The following is a 24,432-nucleotide window of genomic DNA, read 5'->3' on the forward strand; positions in this document are numbered from 1 at the left end:
GAGCAGAAAGATATGGGGTAATCTCGGTTCCCAATACGGTGTGACAGCACCGCGCCGACCCCAACAGGTGAAGCATCGCATTCAATCCGCAACGGCTTTTCGGGATCGTAATGTACGAGAAGTTCCGCTTCCACCATAGCGCGCTTGTTTGCCTTGAAGGCTTCCTTGTGTTCGGCTCTCCATTGCCATCGCGCTGGTTTAGCCAGCAGCCGATAGAGTGCATCCAACGTGGTGGCAAGGTTAGGCAAAACTTGGCGTAATATGTAATCAGTCCCAAAAATGATTTCAGCTGGCTCACCGTCTCTGGTCTTGGTGCCGCGGTGATGGCTTCCATATTGTCAGGAGAGTGCCTACCCGTTGCGTCGATCTTGTGGCCTAAGAACGATGTGCCGTACTCTTGTTATACATCAGTGCTCGTGTTTGATAACATTGCAGAAAGGTGTCATGCACTGAAGTTAATCTATGTGGCAGTGTACAGGACTACTATCCTCGCGAGCACCAGCGCTTCGTATCACTTTATCGCTTCTGGTGTTGCTAACACTCATTTTCTTTTTGGGATTGTTGCCAATGTGCAAGCAACTGGTTATATAACTATCTGCAACTGGTGCGTGCAGCGTTTGTACCATTTTTCAGCGACATTTCTTAATATGGCGCTGAATAAGTAATTCAAAGTTTCGCCTCAATGGTGAAGCATTGAATGCGGTGGCAACAACATGGAATGTGACGCTGATTTGATTGAAATGCGGGGTTTAACGTCCCAAAACCACCATTTGATTATGAGAGACGCCGTAGTGTAGGGCTCCGGAAATTTCGACCACCTGGGGCTCTTTAACTTGCACCCAAATTTGAGCACACGAGCCTACAACATTTACGCCTCTAGGAATGTGACGCTGACAACCGCTAGCACATCGAAACGTGCAGCGCGCTGCTCAAGCTCAAATCACGCACAAAAAGAACACGCACAGGACGAGAGGTAACTAACAACGTCTACAGCTGGGCGCGTGACGCGCTGTTTTAACAGAAATGACGAACGAAACGTAATCAGATCTACAGAGTATGTATGAGTGCTAACTAACGAGTGTCCCAGTTGTTATTTCGCTGTGTGTGAAAAGCGCGCTCTTTTCACAAACTGGGCCTGCCCAGCGAGTGAAGTGACCTTTGTGATGCAGGCAACAAACGCAATCGCTCCGTTGAAAAGCCAGGGCACGCGATTCTTCTCCCTAAGGATAAGCGCATGCACACAAGCACCTCCCCCCCACCTATCCTTTCTCTTACTATCTAAACTCAAATACTAAACCATGTATTATTTTCTCGGCGTGAATGTGTATCTTATTTTGCACAATTATACAGTATTTTTTCTTAGTTTTCATTGTAGTCATGCTAAATGATTCAGTGTATTTCATTTACCGTCTCAAAAGGTCTCCTCGACTTGGTTGCACATATTGCACGTAGTTCAACAAAGTGCCGTGCAAGTGCCGCGCCAGTTTATTTAATCTTAGTGCGGCACGACCCTAGCGATTAAGTGCAGTGGTCAAATCGAGGGCAAAAGTGCAGCCACGTCGATTACCTAGCACTACTTACACAAGACGAGAGCTTGCGGGAAAGCTAGTGATGAAGGGTCGATGAACTCGTGCATTACTATGCCAAATCGAGGACAGAAGTGCAGGTGGCGCAAGCTGCCCTCGCTAAATCGAGAACTAAAGTGCAGCACTCTTGAAATAGTGACGAAAGTGTTGTCAAATCGAGGAGACATATACAGAACATTCATAGTAACGGCTCAAGTGCAGTAAAGAAGCTTTTTGTCAGTACATGATGTGTTGGCGCATGTGATGGTCATATTGGGATTTCTTCGATTGAACATATTTCTAAGGCAATATTTCAGTTCACAGTGCATTCTGCATCTAATAGCCTAAATGTATCACGCAACTAAGCTTATACCACTGGTGGAGTAAAGCCTAAGTACCGCTTTCGCCACTAATTGTCATAACTATCTCTCCTTCAGTTATTTTTGTACATAAATGACGTGTGCTGCTCTCAATATTATCGCAACATTAAATAGATTTTCTCAATATGAAGCACTGTTTCGTTGGGCACCAGTGTCTTATTAGTTTCTCGGCTTTTTTGTTTCGGTGCTCAAGCTTACAAGTGCCGGAAAAACAACTATATGGAGCCAGCCCTATCTGCTATCATTTTCGCTGTTGAGTAGTGGTTTGTGCTGGCGCGAACTCACAATATCGCATGAGAGAAGTTTTTTTTCCAAGTTATTTGTCAAACATAACCATCTATATGTGCGTGTTACTTGTTCCAACCAGACCGTGTTTGTGATATTTCGCTGTAACAGCGCTATAATCATGGCAACGAAATAAGTACTTATAACACCCACTTTGGTGCTGTCACTTTTTTCTGGCCATACTTGAACATGTGCTCGAGAAACGCTCGAATGCTTGTGTGCTAAAGCAGCCCGCAGTTTACAGCTGCACACACGTCGAGAAAACAAATTGAAGAGGCAGCTGGTCCGGCATATACTTCAGCTTGACTGACACATCGCAATTAGCACTTGTTGTCCCACTTTCATGAGAAAGTAAAGTAAAAAAAACATTGCAACACAGCTCAGATTGCTCGTTAAACAGAAAAAAATTTATGTGTCATCGTTTGAGCGATACAACTACGGCAGCAGACATGAAAATCCATGCCAGTGAGTATCTGCTTTATCCCAGGTTTGGCTTCCGTGAATAGGCTTAACAATACAAGCAGGTATATGCAAATGCTCCCAGGTAGTATTAAAACAGTTATCAATCAGTTGGGGTCTACCCTTCTTTATAAGTGTTTGGTAAGCAAAAACCATTATTGGAACATCTGTAGTGTCGCATCCCGTAGTCCCATTCTAAGAATGTTGTGGTAGTATGTAACATAAATTTTCGCACTACAACAACTAACATTTGGGCAAGCCTGTAAGACCACTGTTGTCAAATAGGAGCACAGAATGCAATACTTATATGTTTAGTAAATGAAGGCGTTCTGGAAATAGAGAACCTTGTAAATGGCTGCATTCATTTTTTTGCAATTTTCGCCAGAGAGCATCAATTGTTGAATGTCACTCCCAAAAGATACGTGCGCCAGAATCACTGCACATTTACAACCTTGTGACAAAATTAATGAGAGCCCTGAAGCTCTAAATCGTGATGATTCGTCGATGATGCAACCAGCGAAAGAAGACACTGGAAGAATATAAACGTTCACACGTGGCAAAAGACGATTCGAGTCGGAGTGGTGCAGTCGTCTAACTTGAACCACGAGAGAACATGGTAAGTACCATGTTTTAATTGTTGTTTTATCATCGCAACACACACACGTATATATATATATATATATATATATATATATATATATATATATATATATATATATATATATATATATATATATATATATATATATATATAAATATATATGAGAAAAGTGCATACTTAAGGGCTCAATTTTTCGTGCTTTTCAGAATAATATTCTAACAGACAGTCATGCCTAGGATAGTATTGGAGAAATCATAAGACCGAATAGTAATATAAATTTGAAGAAAGAACAGTGGCTGAAAAGACAACTTGCCGTGGGCAAGAACCCAACCTGCGACCTTCGAATGTCGCCGGTTAGGGTCAACATTAGAGCTCCATAATCGCTAAACCACTGCGTTGTGCTCATACACGTAATCGCTACAACAGTAAAAAATAGCAGTAGTAAATGAACTATCGGAAGGTTTTAAACGCGACGCAGTTACGTGAGTAGCCTGTGCAACGCTGTTCCTCTGCGTCTCCGTGCCAACGCGCCACGTGGTGCTCCAATCGCCGCAGGTCTTCAGGCGGTGCCAAGTAGGTTACGTCTTCCCTCACGGTGCGCGGTGAGGTCTCTCTTTTCCTCGCCTGCCACACGCTCGCCACGTGTCACCTCTCTCTCTCAGTTTACTTTCTCCATCGCTCGCAACGTTCCAGGGCACATCGAGTGAATACTCCTTCAGCTTGTTCATATGCGATGGAGGAGAAGCCCCGAAGTCAAGCTCCTTTGCCCCGCGAAACATTTGCCTAAGCGATACGGCCTAACCCTGCCGTCACTGGCGTCGCCAGAAATAGCGGAGCCGATCGCGAATGGTGACGTCGCACCTGCAACGCCAATGAGGCGCAAGCCACGGAAAGCGAATACAAGCGTTGGCAGTAGGAGACAAACGACACTGACAAGGTGCGAGTCAAGCACGCCGATCGCGCTCGAGAATAGAGACAGTGCCCGGGTAACATCAGCCGGGTCCAGCTGGATGCTCGTGCATCATCGTCTCTGCGCGACACAAGACGGCGTGCATGTGTGTCCCTGTGAGCGCGATGATGGGCGTGTTGTTTGAATGCAGGCAAGATGTCGCGCAACATGTGTTTTTTTTAAAACCATACAGATTTTTACTAGACACTGAAGTGGAGCGATAGACTTGTTTATGATGATAAAATGTACCCTAAGAACTGCACTTGTGTTAATATCCCCATATGTTCAATGGAGTAGACATACATCTCAAATATACTTTTTTAACACTAAAGTGCTTTATGCCGAGGTGAGTCATGGCTACGCTTACGCAATTCTGTTATTGTTATGATGCTGTAAAACACGTTCTAACACATTAAAAGATCGAGAAGGCAGGCATCTATTGCGCGGAGTCAAACCAGCCACCTCTCAATTTGCAGCGCTAACCACTACGCCACAAAGCATACGTTGACAAGAAAGCGAACGACAAGCCATTTATATACTCCGTACACCGATTGGTGGTCTTTAAAGCTCCGAAACTGTAGCGTGTTTTTCGTATCAATGGTGAGATTGTGCGATGTGCTCGCGTTGGGCGCGCTCTACTGGTCGTCGCCTCCACGAAGCGTTACCTCCACGGAGCGTGGTCTCTTCTGCACGCACACTTATCTAACAGACTTGTAATTCGGGGAGGGTGAAGGTCACTTCGCTCGCTGCAACGTCCACGATTACGAAAGGAAAGTGCTGCTGACACGTGACGCAGGAAGAATATACCTCTACCAGGGTACGTCACAGCATGACGTCACCAGCGCACTTGGAAGGCGGCGATTGACAAAACATTCCCGCTGCTGCCCCAGCGTGGTGAAGTCGGGCGGAGGTCGATTGGGACAAGCATGTTTTTCTTTTTTTCAAACGCTTAGACTTCCGCTTCCTGTGGTAAGATTGGATGGGGTAGGTGACAGATAACATTACGTGCGTGGTGACCTACGTGACGAGATACTTGCCATGCTGACTGGCTTTTTATTGTGAAGAAGTAAACACACACATCATATTCGTATTCATCATAATAAAACAGTTAGTCAACCACTCAGTCACCTCAAGTGAGTATTCATTATTCCCTCATTCTCTATCATTATGGAACAAGTTACTGGAAGAAGTGGTTAATGCTGACACAACACAATCGTTCACTCATCTTGTCAATAATTGATCTCTTGATTTTTAAAATGACCTTATATGCTCGTGATTGGGGCTGAGATTTGTTGTATTTTTTATCGCTGTATATTTATTACATTCCTCATGTTACAAATTTTTGTAACTTTTGTACATTTCATTATTTTTGTTACTATTATCACTAACACTTTTGTACCAACTCCTGGTAGGACCTGGGTAGAACCTGCAGTATTTGTAAATAAATAAAATATATAAACACGTGGCGGCCTGTGCGAGGAATAGTGGTATCGTTGTCGAAAATGTTCGGTGTTTATTGTAGCGTTTGGTGTGCGTTCAAAGCATCGACAATATTCATTCACTTTTACGGCTGATGAAACTGAGAAGATTGTGTGTGATGTGTACTGTGTGAATAAAGATGCCCTTTAATTGCGAAAGCACTAACACCCGTTGTGAGTTGGTGGCAGTAACCGGTTGTCGTGAAACTTTAGTCCAGGTAAAAACCTTTTGACCTGATCATCTGCGGATGCGTACATCTGTGTGTTCGCGTTATGCGCAAAAAAAAGAGGGTGCATGATCTCCGGGTTGAAAGATATGACTACGCATAAGCTGTAAGCATGTTGTAGCGTTGTCAAATCTGCATATAAGCTCCACCACTGCGAATACCCAAACCTATTATTGGTATAGGTCGTATTATCGAAGACCTGATACGTGTTCATCGAAACAGCGGAGAATGTCTTTTCTCATACATTTCGTACTTTTACGGCTTGATCTTTATAAAATGACAATGCGCATTAGGAGATGGTGTATAACGTCCAAAGCAGCAATGTAGGCATGAAAGCACGTTGTCGGTGTCAAATACGGCGACATAACTGTGTAAGATTTTAGGTATACATCAAGTTATTGGGTTTGAAATCGCAATAATATTTAGTGAGCTATTGAGAAACGCCGCTGCCCCATTTCACTTTAATTTTTATTGGAATGTGTTAAACTCAGCCCAACGCCCGCCAAAAAGTGTTTACTTCTATTCACTTATCTCGTATCAGAATTTTGCGCAATTACTGAGAATCTTATCCTTGACCTTACGCACATCAGCTCATAATCATGCTGCCGCCAATGCTTTACCTCGTTTAAAACTTTGTTGCAGATGCCGCGATGAAAATATGGTAAGTTTACAATCATGCAAAAACATTGGCTTTCGAAGAAGATAGGATTTTTTATGGCTGCCATCTACGCGGGAGAAGTCCACTGTGTAGTAGTCACGTCTCTCAGTGCTAAATAAAGTTCCTCCATTCATCCATTCAAAACTAGCACACTTCGTCACTATGAGCAATGTCCCTTCCGCGACCCCTTCCTTTTAAAAGCGGTGGCTTTAGGACATAGCATGTAGAAACTTTTGTCGAAAAAATGCAGATGCACTCAGCTCTGCCATGAAGAAAGATGCCGCCGCTGAAACTTTCTTACAAACCAGCCTCTGCTTCGAGGGAAAGTATTGTGGGTGGGGCACCTGCAGTGACGTCACACTGTTTGCAAACAGGAAGATGTCTATTGACAGTTGTTAGCGCTGGCCCTGTGTATACTTGTGCGCTCGTTTCGTGCGTGTTTCAGTCTAATTTAACAGCGTGCTTTAGGTGTTGAGCTGTGATAGTTGTCAGTCTGCGCTCGTCCCGTGTATGCTGATTTCCGGCGTGCTTTAAGCTTGAGGTGTGCGTTGCAGGCTTCAAGCTGCTTGCCGCTCTTAACGTGACTTTGCTATTTGTTGGTGTGTCTGAAACAATACATATTATTTTCAAAAGAGCATTGATTGATTGATCTGTCGGCTTTAACATCCCAACACCACTATATGCTTATGAGAGACGCCATAGTTGATGGCTTCGGAAATTTTGACCACGGGGGGTTCATGAACGTGCACCCAAATCTAAGCACACGGACGTACAACATGTTCGCCTTATTCATCAAAAGAGCTTTTGCGGAGAATAGTTAAAACATACTGTTGGTAAAGGCAATGCTGCGAAGTAAAGGACAAAAAACAGGCCTATACTGTTATGCCTGCGAGTCGACAGTGAACGTCCGTGCCTCTCAAAAAGGCAATCTTTGTCAAGGCCAGCCGCGAGCCCGCCTGACGCGATCAACAACTCAACGGCGTCAGCCCGCCACGGCGCCTTTCTGTCGCCCACGTGCAGTGAGTCACCCCAAGCGAGCTGTCGAGTAAACAACTGGCGTCTTCCTGTCTGGAGGGTCTGACGCAATGCCTTGCGACGTCACTCGTCCTTGGGTGCAGCCACCTGCAGCGCAGCGTCTCCAGATTCGATGAGAAAGAAGGACGCGGCCCAGCGGTGACCCCATTGGAGGAGTCTGCCCTGACGACCAGCGGCGCTTCTGGTTGGACATTTTGGTTGGACCCGGTGCATATAAAAGAAGCCCTGCGGCGCGGCGCGATCGGCGGTCCTAGGTGAAAGGAGACGTGTCGGAGAGCTGACATGTGTTTCAGAGGGCAGACCCCTTTGACAGCGGACCCGTTTGAGACCAGACCCATGTATTAGAGAGGAGAGCTCGGCTCTTCGAGTCTCTGTCGGCCCCAGTTCCGAATTCGTAACGCCTCTGTATATATTGTCGCGGTTCAACGTAAGCAGTGCACCGAGACGTTGAGTCCAAGAACCGACGGCGTGTGTTTTTTATGCAGGAGCCAAGAGCAGGCGAGCAAAAACAAAAGCACGTCATCTTCTTTAGTCCCCCTTTTCACGAGACTGTTGGCGCGCACATCGTCTTCGTTCTTTGTTTCGTGCGCGGCAATATGCTGTACATAAACCTTGTTTAACTCACCGTCCTCTCGTCCGCTCGTCTATCAGCTCTGCGCAGAAGCAGTCGCGAGCTGAGAAACCTACGCTACCAAACGGCTGGTGACCTTCCCGGCGGAGTTCGAAGCAGTGGCGCCTTCGGCACCGTGTTGGCGTCGTCGTCTTTCGCAACAGTGGTGGCATCAGCGGGATCGGTCCGCGTCGCAACAATGGTTGGCAGCTGCGGGATCGGCCGGCGTCAGCGACATCGATGCGGTGAGTGCCTGATGTTTTCCCCTCAGTTCACCAGACTACTCTAGCTCAGGTTGTAGTAGTTTAGAGAAGGGCTGTGTGAAGCATTGAAGTGAGCTTTGATCGTTTCAAGCCAAGTCGAAGCGCTTTTAAACCAAAGTTAATGCGCAGGGGGTAAACACGCGAGTGTGAAAAATTGCTTGCGCGTCTTGCTAGTTGACTTATGGTGGGTACGGCAAGTAAATTGTTAACAGGGGCAAACAGCAAGAGGCTAGTGTGAACGATGGAGAACCTTAAAGTGAAGGAACTCATCGAAATTTGTGAGGAACTAGGCATTACTTTGGGCGGTGCGAAACGAAAGCAAGCGATCCTTGAGATTATGAAGGATGAGGGAGTGTCGGCGGAGGAAGTCGATGAGGCCTGGGTGAATATCAAAGCACGCCGCGAGGAGGCCGAAAGGCGAGAAGTTCGTGAACGTGAGGTAGCCGAGAGACAGGAGCGCCTCGAGTTGAAACGAATAGAATTGGCAATCCTACAGTGTTCGCAGGCGCCTAGCATAGCTTCTCCGACGATTCAGGTCAGCGGTTTTAGAATTAGGGACCAACTGCCACCGTTCGTAGTAGGCGAGGACATGGCAAAGTATCTCGTCAAGTTTGAACTCGTCTGTGAGCGAAACGTTTTGGAGCGGTCTCTTTGCGCGCAGAACCTGTTAGCTCTTCTTCCCGGCGAAGTGTCCGACGCGATAACTTGCTTGTCGAGGGAAGCGTTTGAGAGCTATGACGAGGTTAAGGAAGTGCTCTTGAGACGTTATAAGTAGTCACCCGAGGCTTTCAGGCAAAGGTTCCGGTATGCTAAAAAGGGGAATGAGTCACACGTTGACTTCGCGTTTCGTCTTAAAGCCGATTTAATTGAATGGCTCAAGGGCGAAGGTGTTTATGACGACCGCGATAAAGTGGTGGAATGCGTTGCATTGGAGCAATTCTACCGCTGCATCGAGGAGAATGTCAAACTTTGGCTGCAGGACAAACTTGGTGAAGTACAACTAAACAAGGCAGCAGAGTATGCTGAGGAGTATTATACTCGCCGAAAGTTGCATAGCAGGGCAGTGCGCGTTGAAAAGGATGAAAGGAAAGAGGGCTTTTCAAGAAAACCTGATCAACGGAAACCCGTTCCGCACCGTAATTTCACGAAGGACGCGTCTCTTACAAATAACACTGTAGGGGAAGGGCAAACGGAGGCGGAGAAATCGAGTGAGGTTTCTACCACGCGGGCGTTTGAATCACGGAAGCCGCTAATCTGCTACAACTGCAAAAAGGAAGGGCACATCGCGATAAACTGTCAGCAAAAGTTTGCCTTCGGAACAATCCGAGAATCAGAAAAAAACATGGGGTTGTTGGAGCCGTATCTCCAAGAAATTAGGGTGAATGAGAAAACGTGCCGAGCACTTAGAGACTCAGCGGCAACCATGGACGTTGTCCATCCTTCATTGGTGTCTCCGGATGACTTTACAGGAGAATGGGCGTGGATCAGGCAAGTCGCCGAGGAGCAGAGTGTTCGCTTACCAATCGCCACGGTTGTCATTGAAGGCCCGTTCGGTAAACTTCGCACCGAAGCGGCTGTGTCTGCCGCACTAAATGATCGTTTTCCTTATCTTTTCTCCAAAAACTCAAAGCAGCTTCTCAAAGAGTAGGGCAAATCGTTCTTCCCCAACTTAGCGCGCATGGCCCTCACGCGATCGAAAGCGCGGAAGCTTTCGCGGAAGCTTGACCTTGTTCAATGCGGTGAACTCTCAAGTGACCTTGTCGGCGGGTCGACGGAACCCCAGAAAGGAAATTTTCCGCGTGAGTCATGTGAGCAGTCACGCGAGCGGCCCGTCGCCGAAGCGACCGGCGCGGTATGCGTAGGGGGAGACGACATGGCGCCATCGAGTCAGAGCGAGAGGGTTGCAACGCTCTCGCCTGTAGCGGAATGTAGGAGTGCAACGCTCTCGCCTGTAGAGGAAAGTTGGAGTGAGCTGTTGAGGGAAGAACGAGAGACGCCCATTCAAGAGCAGCGCGAGGACCTCTCGATTAAAGCGCTAGTGGAAAGCCACAAAAACGCGGCACAAGTGCTGTCGAAGGAGCACTACGAGAAATCGGTGAAGAAGCGTGCTTTTGAAGTAGGAAGTCACGTAATGCAGCTGCAGCCGTCCAAAAGGAACAAGCTTGAGGTTGATTGGGAAGGGCCTGCCAATGTAATATCGAAGCTTCCCGATACGAATTACGAAGTGAAATTAGGAAGGCGGCAGAACAAAATTTACAACTTGATGAAACCCTACGTTCAACCTCAAGCAGTCGTCAATCTGCTGTTGAATGCTTCAGAGGAAGAGGAAGCAGAAATTTTTAGTACTTGTGAGGTAATCGAAGGGGGATTGAAAGTATTCTGGGAGCAGATAAACTTAGAGCCTAGGTTAAGTGAAGTCCGGAAGGAGGAGCTGAGAAGGATTGTTTCCGAGTTTGGAGACGTGTTTTCGAACCGCCCCGGAAACACGAGGGTGATCGAACACGATATCGAGCTAAGCGGTGAGGAGTTAATCCGTAGCAAGCCGTATCGTTGTTCCCCTGTGCACCGTCGCAAGTGTGAGGCGCTCTTGGTACCGCATAGGTATCGTCGCCTAAAAGTGGTCGGTTACTGAGATGGAGCGTGATACTCCGACAGTGCAACTTTGACGTTCGCTACAAAAAAAAGGAAAGCTATACGCTAATGCAGGTGCATTGAGCAGTGCGTTCTAGCTAGTACCTTCTCAACCTTTCGGTTTCTCGCTGGTGATTCGGGGCAAACTTTTGACCTCATCACGACCTTATCTGAGTGATCTCGTCCAGAGTGAGCTCAAGGAGCCAACTTAAGTTGTATTCTAATTCGTTATGTTGTTGTACGTGAAAAAAACTTGAGCTGTCATTTTAAGGGTCTTTTGTCCCTTATGTGCCTCTTGATGTAGAGGGAACGAAATTCCGATAGACACTTAGCTAGGTATATGTTGTACTATACTTTGTCTGGTGTTCTGTCGGGTGACCGAGGGCACTTGCTTGTGTCGTGTGTTGTCTGTTGCCGAACCGTTCTTAGCAAGTTGCAGAACCATCGACAAGTGCTGAAACCGAAGATGGTCAGAAGAGACGAGTGAAGCTGGTCGGCAAGTTGTGGCGAAAAGCCAGTGGAGCTGGGATTCGTCGTCAAGAATGGGATGTGTTCCCAGAACAGTCTGGAGCTGTATTCTCCCCATGGCCCTGGAGGCGAACCTGGAGGGACCTGGCGAACGAGCGCGCCTGACATACGAGCCCCGTGGAAGCAGCTCGTCTTTTCGGCGCATTGTCTGGCGGCGGGGGTGCTGTTATGCGTGCGAGTCGACAGCGAACGTCCGTGCCCCTGAAAAAGGCAATCTGTGTCAAGGCCAGCCGCGAGCCCGCCTGACGCGATCAACAACTCAATGGCGTCAGCCCACCACGGCGCCTTTCTGTCGCCCACGTGCAGTGAGTCACCGCAAGCGAGCCGTCGAGTAAACAACTGGCGTCTTCCTGTCTGGCGGGTCTGACGCAATGCCTTGCGACGTCACTCGTCCTTGGGTGCAGCCACCTGCAGCGCAGCCTCTCCAGATTCGATGAGAAAGAAGGACGCGGCCCAGCGGCGACCCCAATAGAGGAGTCTGCCCTGACGACCAGCGGCGCTTCTGGTTGGACATTTTGGTTGGACCCGGTGCGTATAAAAGAAGCCCTGCGGCGCGTCGCGATCGGCGGTCCTAGGTGAAAGGAGACGTGTCGGAGAGCCGACATGTGTGTGAGAGGGCAGACCCCATTGACAGCGGACCTGTTTGAGAGCAGACCTATGTGTTAGAGAGGAGAGCTCGGCTCTTCGAGTCTCTGTCGGCCCCAGTGACGAATTTGTAACGCCTCTGTATATATGCTGTACATAAACCTTGTTTAACTCACCGTCGTCTCGTCCGCTCGTCTAACAGCTCTGCGCAGAAGCAGTCGCGAGCTGAGAAACCTACGCTACCAAACGGCTGGTGACCTTCCCGGCGGAGTTCAAAACAGTGGCGCCTTCGGCACCGTGTTGGCGTCGCCGTCTTTCGCAACAGTGGTGGCATCGGCGGGATCGGTCCGCGTCGCAACAATACATATACAAAGCGCATCTAACAACTGAATCAATCGAAATGAAAACATTAGAAATTGGGTGGGTGGAGGAGGTGACAAAAAATTCCGCCATATCCACGAAGTGAATTATGATGAGTGGGCGAAGCTCCGGAGGTAAACCTGGTAAACCATGAATCCTCTGTACATTTTGCCCAATCGATTTTATTACATCGTTCCCCCTAGCGTACGTCGCCGCACTAAATCGAACGATTGCCTTCAACCAATGACACGCGTCATATGTGACATCATTTCTATTTTATAAGATCTCGCGTCTTTCATCAACTACAAGTACCGCTTTCTAGTTTATAACATCTTGCATCTTTTCATCATCAGCTACAAGTACCACCATCTAGTAAACACAACAAGAACTAAACGAGAGGTGGCTACATACAGGAGACGGTACCGCCATCTAGTGAACACTGCAAGAACTAAACTAGAGGTGGCTACATACAGGGGACGGTACCGCCATCTAGTGAACACTGCAAGAACTAAACTAGAGGTGGCTACATACAGGCTACAGGGGACGCACAGCCCACGCCCTAAGGAGCTCCGCCCCTGAAAAAAGAGAGGGAGGCACTCAAGGTAAACTGCACAAAATTCTACAGGGATATACTATCTATGCAGTAAAACACGTGTATTTATCAAATTAATTATTTACGTTTTCTGTATTTTGTATCTGTATGGAAAACAGCACCAGGGCTCCGAAGAAGTTTTATTTGTTTAGCTACACATAGCATTATGTGGCGTTTTACGCCTCAAAATCAAGATATAATTTTGTGAGACGCCGTAGGAAGGGCTCCGGAAGTTTCCACCATCTGGTGTTCGTTAACGTGCACTGACATTGCACAGCACATGCAACCTCTACCGTTTCGCCTCCTTTGAAGTGCGACTACCATGACCGGGATCGACCCGCGATGTTTGGTGCCGCAGCCGAGCACTCTAGGCACTGACCCACGGAGGCGGATGTTTCGCTGAACATTCCGCCCCGCCGCGGTGGTCTAGTGGCTAAGGTACTCGGCTGCTTACACGCAGGTCGCCGGATCGAATCCCGGTGGCGGCGGCTGCATTTCCAATGGAGGCGGAAATGTAGGCCCGTGTGCTTAGATATGGGTGCACGTTAAAGTACTCCGGGTGGACGAAATTTCCGGAGCCCTCCACTATGGCGTCTTTCATAATCATATGGTGGTTTCGGGACGTTAAACCCCACAAATCAATCAATCGCTAAACATTACACTTGTCCATCTATGACTGCTATAAAGTGAAAGCTAACGCATGCGCCTAAATTACCCGACATCATACTGTAAGATTCAATGATAATTCGGAATTTCTTTTTTCTTCGCGAAATTAGCAGTTCCGTGAAATTTGGGTTACAATTACAAATAAACCAGTGGTGAGCAAGACTTCCCTCGATTGCAAGCCTACATAAATTGTTATATTCCTTTCAATTAATTTTGTTGTTAGGTGCGCTTTGTCTGTGTTGTCTCGTTTTTTCCTGCCCTTAACATTGCAGCGCTGCTTTTACTTCAATAATTGTTCTGAAAGCTTTTAAGGTAAGCGTCAATGCCCTCAGTAGACAATGTACAGTCGTATTAGCGTCTTGAATTGGGCTGGTTGGTACATACTGACTTTGAATGAAGAAACAGCTGAAAGCTTCGAAACAATGAAATGAATTATTTCTTGAAAGTGTTCAGTAGCATGCTACAGCAAAAACTTATTCCTCGATAGGTTTACTGATTGTATTTGCTTGTATATACTGACGTTCAAACGTTGTAGAGCACGGTTGTTAGTCAGCGCCGTGTTTGTTTTTCTCGTCTGCGTCCTGTTCCAGCGTTGTTTGTTCATTCAAAGTGAATGTGAAGTTTAGCACGCAAAACTGAGTTCGCTAAAAAGGCAACGAGTTTGATGTGTTTTGATATAAAAGTTATGAACAATTTTCAGTATCTTTGGCGCAAATTTTGGCGCGCAATTTCGTTTAAAGAACTGCTTTGGAATAATAAAATAGGTGGCTTGGAGCAACACACGTGCATAAATGTTTATTTCTTCGTTCTTATTTTTTATTGTTTACTGTATACGGGGGTTATATTTGGGGTGGATTGTAGGCAAAAAAGAAATGCGGTATCGATAGGGCCTGCCAAATTAATCGCTCACCTTCCCAAATAGATGCCGTCAATTCCCTCCTGTGAGGAAAAGTTAGAAAAAAAAACTGGCAGAGAAAGCCAACTTTTTGAGTTGTTTAGCACTGCGCGATGTCCGATGTACCAAGTGTACCCAGCTATGTTTGCTTCTTTAAGCCGCAAGCTTTCCATAGCGTCAACGCAAACCAAAATTGGGACCGAAAATTGTTAGATATGAAGCATAATTCTACTTTGTCAAATGTGCTATTGTATACATCATCTTTACTAGCTATGAACTACGCAACTACGTATGACCATAGAAGACATTTAGCACGAAAATTTTAACGTTGCATCGTCGCCCACATTTTCGTATTGTGCGCTTTCTCGCACTATCAAGTGTTGTCTGGCAGTAGGTGTGGTATTTCGTCACTGTGAAATCATAATTTGCAAATCGAGAAGTTGATTTTCTTTGTTATTGTCGATTTAATAACAACCCGACAACAGTCAGGCTTCTGTGGGTTTCGTCTAGCATTTATACATTGAGGCGTAAATGCTTTGCTTGATGCTAAATCACATTTTAGTGAAAGAGTAACCAATATAATTGTTTATCTTCTGAATCACTTTATGGCGTAAATTTGCACTGGGAAGTCGCCACACCTAATAAATCAGAGCACGCCCAATTTGATTGCAATAACAATTAAATGATTTGATTGATTTATTTGTGGGGTTTAACGTCCCAAAACCACGATATGATTATGAGAGACGCCGTAGTGGAGGGCTCCGGAAATTTTGACCACCAATAACAATTATATGGACACTCTATGTACACTGTTTTCATCGCTTTTCGTGACGCACCACTGTCATGTTTTGTATAAAGTCCACACTAATTACATCGCTCCGTGTGGTATGTGTATGTAGTTTGTGTGAGCGAAAGCTTGTGGCGTCCGCGACCCAAGCATGAACGGTAAAACAGATGTTACGATTTGACTTTTAATCAACGTGCTGCGTCATATTTTTGGCATGAAACTTCCTGTGACGATTCAGCGCAAACGGAACGAACTAGGAATCAGCAGCAGTCTCCGTCCAGATACGGTGCCCCGGCATGCGTGCTCGAAAGACTTCGTGTTCGCAAAAAAAGCGCAAAAGAAACAGCTTTGCACAGCCAGGCTTCGTTCAGTGAGAAAAAGATCATAAAACTACGCCTTCACGAGTGACAAGCACACCGCAACAGCCCACGATCTGTCCTGACATCCAAAGGTAAACCTAGAAAGGTGGATGGCGGTTGCCGCCGACGCCGTTCGCGATCACACGCTAGCTCGTCATAGCGCCCTTGTTTTATTGAGATAGCAATTATATATAAAATATCGACTGCATTTTTCCGCCAGCATCAGCATGGGCGTTGCCGTCACTCACCGTATAGACGAGGGCACGCTTATGTAGCACCCAGGTGCCCTTGGTGGTATACCTTCGCTTCCAGAGACGCCACAATTTGTTTGCCAAGGCCCGCCTCGCAAGCATGGCATGCAGGGGCTCTGGGAGTTTGAAATGCGATAACTTGCCTGTTCACGCTGCGCCCGCTTATAAAATGTCATCTGGGTACCACTGCACTGTGATATGATGCGACAATAACCTGCACAAGAGGAAGAGATTCCTGAGCACTGCCTGTGAAGTTCACTGCGCCTCGCGAAAATCGTGCCGGTGCGGAGTTTCGCGATTGCACAGGTTTCTGCCCACAACGAAAAACGCTGAGCTCGGTCGCCGTATAGGATATAATCGTAATCAGTAGGAAAAACTACGAGCCCAGTGAAGTGTGCGAGTAAGTACACTCTAAAAAAAGAGCGAATAAAAAGCGTGTCTTTTTGTCCCACAACAATAATCGTCATTTATATTGCGTTTCATCATTGCGCTATCGCCCCGCGCCCGGTACATTTAGGTCATGATCGGCATACCCAGTTCACCAGCATACTGTTTCGATTACTGTTACGCACTCATCTCGTGTTCGTCGGCAGGCTGAAATCACCATACGCAGAGTCCGTACAACAGGTTTTTGATGTTCTATGCTCAGCGCTTGCAAGCCTTCGATAGGCGAATAAACTGAACTGTCTACACAGAAACGTGATACACCTGAAATCATTGGTCAACTGCTATATTTGTGTATGAAAGTACGCACAAAGGCCCTTGACTAGGGCATAACATAGGAGATATAACAAAAACTGGAAAAATAATGGAGTGAAAGTAACGGTAAAAAAGTACTGACAGTTGGCTAGTAATCGTTCAGTAAGAAAACAACAAAAACAACTATTGCAAAGAAATAAATGCAAACTACAGCATACTGTGAAATGAGGAACTGAAGTAACTAGACACAAGTGTTAAAAAAAGCTACTAGTGCAAGCATAGAAGGCAGTTACAGAATGCGTTTTTCAAACAGGGTTTATAAAACGCAGCAGTGCAAATTAAGCACACGTGAACAATTTGTGTGCTCTCTTTTTTCTATTTCTTTATCTTTTCAGCCCCTAATCTCTTCCCCACAACGTAGCATAGCAAACCGGATTCGCGCCTGTTGGCCTCTCTGGCTTTCTTTTTCTTCCTCCTCCCCTTTCTTCCCTGTTAGCTAGAAACTGGCGCTGCCTTGCTCAAACGGCGCGGCGCACTTCAAACGTCACTTTACTGCATCAAGGAGTATTTTGCACCAGAAGAAAATTGTACTCGATGTACGATTGTGCATGATGTACGACACACCACAGCAAGTGTTGATGACGACAAATGCTCCAAAGCTAGACTCCATGAGCTCGGCTATAGCCACGGCGATCGTAGTGGTGATAGGAAGAGAGAGAGAGAAAGAGAGAGAAATTTACAGAAAGGCAGAGAGGTCATCCTGAGCCATAGCTTCCTCTAGCCTGCTACGCTACATTGGGGGAGGCGAAAGGGGAAAAGAAAGATTAATGGATGGCGATAGTGAGATAGAGAGGTGAGTATTAAGTATTCTTTTTAGCCCAGACTAATTTTAAAGCCGCGCATATAGTGCAGTTGCTTCTAAAAAGGTTATAACCCCTCTTGTGACCGAAATTGCAGTGTTGGTGCCTCGCCAAGGGCCCAACACGGTCTCATCAGTTAATGACCTACTGCGATATCGTTCAGTAGAAGAAATTAGTGTTAGTCATTCACGTGCGTATGCTAGGCTGACACAAGTTATGTGCTCAAATGTTTCTGGCACATCACAGTGTTCACAATTAGGACCTGTGTCACTGCGACCGTTTATATGTGCATAACGTCTGGTATATGCCACACCAAGATAAATGTGGTGCATCATACTTGTGAGTTGCCGTTTTAAATGAAGGGGCACGCGGAACCCAATTTCCGGGTCCCATTTGTAAGATCGCTGGTGTAGCCATTCCGGTTTCGTCCAGTGCTGAAGTGTGTAGCTGCGCATCACGCAGCGAAGCAGCGCGTTCATGTCAGCTCGTGAAAACGCAATGCGTCCTTCTGGGGCATTGCTTAAGACAATTTTAGCTTCAGCGTCTGCTTCTTCGTTTCCCATTACGCCGCAATACGTGGGAACCCACTGGAAAGTGATAAGACGGCCATTTGTTGAAGCAACCTGATTAAGTTCTGCAATTTTTATTGCCATTTGTAATGCGGACCTTGCTTCATGATGCAATTATAGGTTTGCTAAGCGGGTTTGGCAACACAAAAAATTGTCCAGGCTCGAGGTCGCTCTCCGGAACTGAATCTTATTGCCTCCCGGATAGCAACAAGCTCTGCGGCAGTTCATGTGGTTTTATGGTACACTTTAAATCGTCGAGCGATATCCATGTCTGGGATGACAAAGGCTACGGCGGAGGTGTTCAGTGTGGTGGACCCGTCGGTGTACACGTGCAAAGAATCATCGTACGTTGTATAAATGTGATATTTGGTCAGATTTCTGAGGCCAACAGAAGAAACGAGCGACTTATTCGTACTTCCATGTATCATGAAACAAACAGGTGGTTGAGACAGGACCCATGCTGGCACTGCAGGGAAATTTGACGGGGAAAACCTTGGTGGTATATTATTCTCAAGCCGCGATATTACTCTTGAGAAACTGCACTCTGGGTGAGTGGCAAGTAGTACTGATAGTGGGCGCTGTCTGTGTCAGCTCAGCAATCGAAGGTGAACTCTACGTGGCTTGCAGAGCATGTGTACACTGATAGGACAAAGCCGAGCCTCTGCGATTGTCCCATTTGTTGAAGTACATCGTGGTAGACCCAAGCATCCTCATCCGCATTGAGCTTGAACACTGTCTAGTGTCTTCACAGAACTAGGTGTCATATTGGAGAGCACCGTCTTGCTCCTTCCACGTCACGAAGAACTAGAGCAAAGCTCTGAAATTTAGATTTAAGTACTGCGACATGTTTCGTCCACAAAAGGTCTCTGTGTACGACGACCCCAAAAAATTTGTGGTGCGTTACGGCAGGTATCGCTGTCCCATTATTAGATATCCGGTATTGCGACATATGCTTGCGCGTGAACGCAAGCACTGCGCATTTCTTGATTGAAAGAGTGAGCCCCCGAAATCGTCGATATTTGTATGTGATCATAACTGCACGCTGTAGTGGAACTCGCAATTGCTGACGAGTAGTTCCGGATGCCCTTATGCATATGTCGTCAGCGTATGCACTGATCTTCACCGTGATGGGAAGTTCTGCTGCTAGGCCGATCATTGTGACTTTGAATAAAATTGGGCTGAGAACTCCTCCTTGGGGAACACCACGATGAACCTTATATCAATCGGTGTCTCCGTTATTTGTCGTCATGTGAATGGTGTGGTCTCTAAGGTAGCTAAAAACCCAAGCATACAGTCATCCACCGATGTCGAAATATTCCAGTGCTTCAAGGATCGCATAATTCAGCACATTATCGTAGGCACCCTTAATGCCTAGGAAGACCGCTACCACTAGTCAGCGTCGGCTTCTTTTCTCTTCAATGCTGGTGATCAAGTCTACCACACCGTCAATGGTAGATGGGCCTCTTCTAAAACCGTTCATAAATGCAGGAAAGGAGTTGTTGCTCTCTAGAAGCTACTCTAATCTTCACAGTGCTATTCTTTCCATTACTTTCCCGACGCATTTGGCTAATGTGATTGGTCTGTAGGAGGAAAGGCATAAGGACACTTCCCCAGCTGAAGCAATGAAATAATGCGACTGCATTTTCAATTAGCTGACACTTCTCCTGACTCCCATTAGGTGTTATAATGAAATACCAGGATATGTCGTGCTTCTGTACCAAGATGGTTGAGTGCAGCATACGTAATTCCGTCAAGTCCTGGTGCCGATGAGCGTAGGGCGGCAGAAATTGCAGCGTCAAGCTCATGCATTGTAAAATGCACATCAAAGCGTTCGTCAGACGATGCAGGCGCAATGGTAGTAAGAGGCACAAGTGGCAAGACCATCAGGGGTGTCCGCGATGAGGCTACAGTAGTCGCTCGCTGTCTCAACTTCTGTCCGTCCTTGATGTAAAGCGACAGCTTGAAATGGTTGACGTTGTTGCGGAGTTGTCAGCAAACATCGTAGCATCTGCCTGATCTTAGATAGAGGTTGCCTAGGGTCCATAGATCCACAGAATTTTCTCCAACGCTGCCTGTCAATTTTGTTAAGATGTCGCAGAACATGTCGTTGAGCTCGACAACAGGCGGAAAGGTCTGAAGGCGACTTAGTTCGTCTGTATCGGCGTTCTGCACGGTGACGGATTGCACGAAGGGCCTCGTATTGGGAGTCAACTGCTTATCTCTGCATCGGTAGGTTAATCTGTTCGGTTGTGTCACACAGTGAAGAAGCAATGATGTTCTCTATCTCGACTGGATCAATCGTATGCTCACAGCCGGACTTAACAGATGCCTTGAACAGTGTACAGTCGGTTTGACGGATGTAGCGTGTGTGTGTGTAGCGAAACCACCTGAACTGAGCATAGGTTTGGAGGTGGTCACTGACGCGGGTGTCTAAATCTGTGCACCAACATGCTGAAAACAGGTTTCTGGAAACAAAACAGAGGTCGAGGCAGCTGCTATAGGACATGTCACGAATAAATGTAGGTAATCCGTCGTTGAGCACGCTTAGTCCATAGTTGCATATAAAATTCCCCAAATTCCTTCCGCGATAATTCATTGTAGAGCTACTCCACAGAGGAGGATGTGCATTAAAATGCCAATCACAATGTGTGGCCTGTGTGCTGCTTGAAGAATGGTCCCCACGTAGAAGCAGTCTATCTGTGTGCGTTGGTGTATGTATCATCCTATTAGTAGGAATGTCCGCTTTTTATGTGTTATAGACAGGCTCACGTTACCATTGCTGGTATGCGGCGTGACTTCATTTCTTAAGAACTTCAGATCACGGCGTATGCAAACGAGGACTTTGCTCGTACTTTGATCACTGTGAGACCAAATCTGGATATATCCAGATATACAAAAAGTTGAAACCATAATCGGTTCACATATTATGGTAGCAGGAAAGTGATATTTAAGAACTCATTGTCTGAAGTCTGACAGGCGGCCACGTAGACCACGAGCATTTCATTGCATAACAAGTGACTGGCGCATACGTTCTTCAAACATCAATGCCATATTTACTTATTGAAGAACCACTAGAAGAGGCTCCAAAACCTCAAACCTGCACAGCCGCCTTATCAGCGGAAGCGTTTAGGCTGCTGAGGATCTTACGCATCGAACCAATCAAATTTTTAAGCATAGCCTTGACATCTGCGTTGCCCATCTTCTTGTTTTCTTCATTGGGGGTAGGCGCACTATGTGATGATGGAACTACGGCGGCTCTTGACGGTAGTGAAGGCTACTGAGTCTCCGACCTGGTAAAAGCCAATGACTGGTTGCCTTCTACTTGCGTGGACTGTATTGGCACTTGAGCATCTGTATTACTTCACTCTCGCCGACAAAAGCAGGCTAGGTGGCGAGGGCACAGTTTTGCGTGTCGAATTCGATAAGCTATGAGCACTGCTGCTTCGTTTGCGTCGGTTTCGCGAACGATGTTTACGGCATCGTACAGCACTTGCAGCTTCTTTGTGAGCGGAGTGGTCTCGAAGCATCTTCTTCAGGACATTCTATTCATTCCTCATTTTCGAACATTCCTTTGATGTTGCGTCGTGGGCGCCTGAGCAGTTTGGGCATTTGGCCGCTGCATTGCAGTTATCACTATCATGAAGGCCACCGCAATGCTTCCAGGTTAATGCACCCTTGCAAACTGCACTGACGTTCCCAAATTTTATGCATTTATGGTATTGCAGAGGTTTTGGTACGTAAGGACGTACTGAGTGCCTCACGTACCCAACTTTTACATGTGTGGGTAACGTCTTCGACTAGAACACTACTTTACCACAACGCGTCCATCCAAAGCGGTGAAAACCAAGTACGGGAGCCGACGATGACAGCAGTTTCTCGAGACTTGAGTCTGTTATTTCCTCATGCACATCGTATATAACCCCTGTTGCCGTTTATTCGTCGTACACGGAGAATGCGCTAATCGGTGTGTTTCCTAATTGAACAATAACTTTCAGCGTGTCCAATAAGGCCTTCGTAGTGACCTCCACGGGCAGCATGTTATGTTCTGTGGAGTATTTATGCGTATTTCTACGACTTTCTCTGGGGCGATGAGCTCAAAGTACTCCGACAGGCTCTGCTTATTCAGAGAGTTCAAGATGCCTGTCTTAGATGTCGGCACATACGAAATGGTGTACAACCGCACGCTACTTGTTGTCTGAGCATGCAGGCCAGTGGGCGATGGTCGGTTGATTTTCTTCTTGAGGCGTCAGCTTGGTACGACAACGTAGTCGTTGTCCGAAGCCATATCTTCAACGAAGGAGTCATCAGAATTGTCAACGGGGACCACTCTTGGGCCGGGGTGAGAACTTGCGTCAGACGCACAATGATGTGGTCGGCCCGGTCCCGGTTGCTGGATGGGGTTTCGGTCCCCCATTCTAAGAGGAACGTGCCTCCGCGTTGCGTTGATTATTGACAAATCTTGCCAAAAAATTAGAAAACTCACAGAGCTCGAAACAGAAGCTGTTCGTTTGTTTGTTTGTTTGTTTGTTTGTTTGTAGCCTCTAATCCATGGCTCGTACCGACTCTGGGGGATTGGCCAAGAAGCTGTTCACTGTGACCACTTACTTCTTCGTCCGTGGTAGGGACAGTGCGCCACTTGAGGCATGACGTACCACCTTTCCCGCGTTCTCATAGGCTTCGGTCGCCGAGTGGTCTGATACTGAGATGAAAATATCTGCCTAATTTGGTGCACGCCGGCCATGGGAGGCGGCTGTTCAACACGACAAATCGTGAACATTGCGGCTGCCGTTCAGCTGCGAGGGACGCCGAATCAGATGCGAAATGGTGCCATCTGTATCGGCGTTCAATGAAACTACGTAAAGTGAAGAATCACGAATGGTAGGGCACTGGGCTGCTTTGCTCCGGCGGTAGCTGCGAGATAAAAGTTACACAATCTTCCGCTAAAAATAACCACGTGTAGTTGTGAAACAGTGGGCGCCAATGTCCACTCTAGCAGCGGCGTTGGCGCTGGCGCTCATCGCCGCGTTGCGTAGGAGAGAAACCTGGAGAGGCTAAAAGCATTCAGTGATGGACCATTGTTTCTTACTGGAACAAGTGGTTAATCCCTGGTATTGGGCAACGAGAGACCGAAGACTCAATTTGGACACAGAGACCAGCAGTCTGGCTATAGTTAACGCACATTTGGCGAATTTTTATTGCGCAACAACACACCGAAAATATCTGCCACCGGCACTATATATACCTTGTAGGGCAAGTTCAAGTGCCTATATACACGGGGTGGCCAGTGAACAACTGTACAGCACGTGCAATGGGCTTTTAAATAAAAATTCGCTAGCATACGCTGCCTGCGTCAGCGTTGCGAGACGAGAAAGGGGTGAGCAAAGAAAATGAGAGAGGAGGAGAAGCGCATGCACATTGGAGGTGTAGACGGCACAGAGCAAAGAGAGGGGACGCGTATGCGCATAAAGCCCCTCAGCTGCGTAAATTAGCGACACTCTCCTCCTCCACTCTCGTTTCTCCTCGCTCTCCTCTCTTTTGCACTCTTTTTTTTTGTACGTGGCGCCACCAGGCCCCGGAAACTCTCAAGTTCAAGTGCTTAACTGTAGGGGGTGAAAAAAATCAACCGCGGCGCGCTCGGAGGAAGGAAAGGTAAGGAGGGGCTTGACGTCACTCGTTGTGAAGCCGCAATGAAGCTGGAAATCGGCCATATTGACCAGGCAAATTCTCCTCTCTTGTTTACATATGAATGCGAAGCAGAAGGCGCGACTCCCTCTCCGGCTCGGAAAGCACGTGGGCTGTGCAGCGCGTGTGTCGTGACGATCTGAAACTAATGAAACTGGGCTCATCACTCTGAGCCAGCGGGACACCTTCAGCGAAATCGCTTCGTCCGAGTAATAACAGGGAGTAACAGCTCGCCGACAACGAAGCAACTACGAGAGAACGCGCGCTAGATGCACTGACAACGGCGAGTGCTTTCACGTCATTAATTCAGCAACTCTACAGACAACACGATCGGTCGTGCGCCTTCTACGGTTGCATTCCGCCACGTGGCCGACACAGCGTCCTGCCACTGTGTCCGTGTTCCGCGTGAAAATCACCGGCGTCAGCATTCTGCGACTGTGGTGACTGAGCACGGTGCT

General features: G+C 47.0%; 1 protein-coding gene across 2 annotated transcripts in view; it reads left to right on the forward strand.

Moving 5' to 3' along the window:
* Nucleotides 1-2,709: 2,709 nt before the first annotated feature.
* The window catches only part of LOC119161891 (methyl farnesoate epoxidase), a 201,233-nt gene continuing 179,510 nt past the window's right edge, over nt 2,710-24,432 (forward strand). The window contains exons 1-2 of one of the 2 annotated variants that reach the window (XM_037414396.2): nt 2,710-2,830; nt 3,075-3,305. In XM_037414396.2, the coding sequence (XP_037270293.1) occupies nt 3,303-3,305 (3 nt within the window). In that variant the 5' untranslated portion in view covers nt 2,710-2,830; nt 3,075-3,302. Of the gene's footprint in view, nt 2,831-3,074; nt 3,306-15,849; nt 16,006-24,432 lie in introns of those variants that run through there. The other variant, XM_075880287.1, reaches the window with a different exon arrangement.

Source organism: Rhipicephalus microplus, chromosome X, assembly GCF_043290135.1.
Source record: "Rhipicephalus microplus isolate Deutch F79 chromosome X, USDA_Rmic, whole genome shotgun sequence".
Taxonomy (NCBI): Eukaryota; Metazoa; Arthropoda; class Arachnida; order Ixodida; family Ixodidae; genus Rhipicephalus; species Rhipicephalus microplus.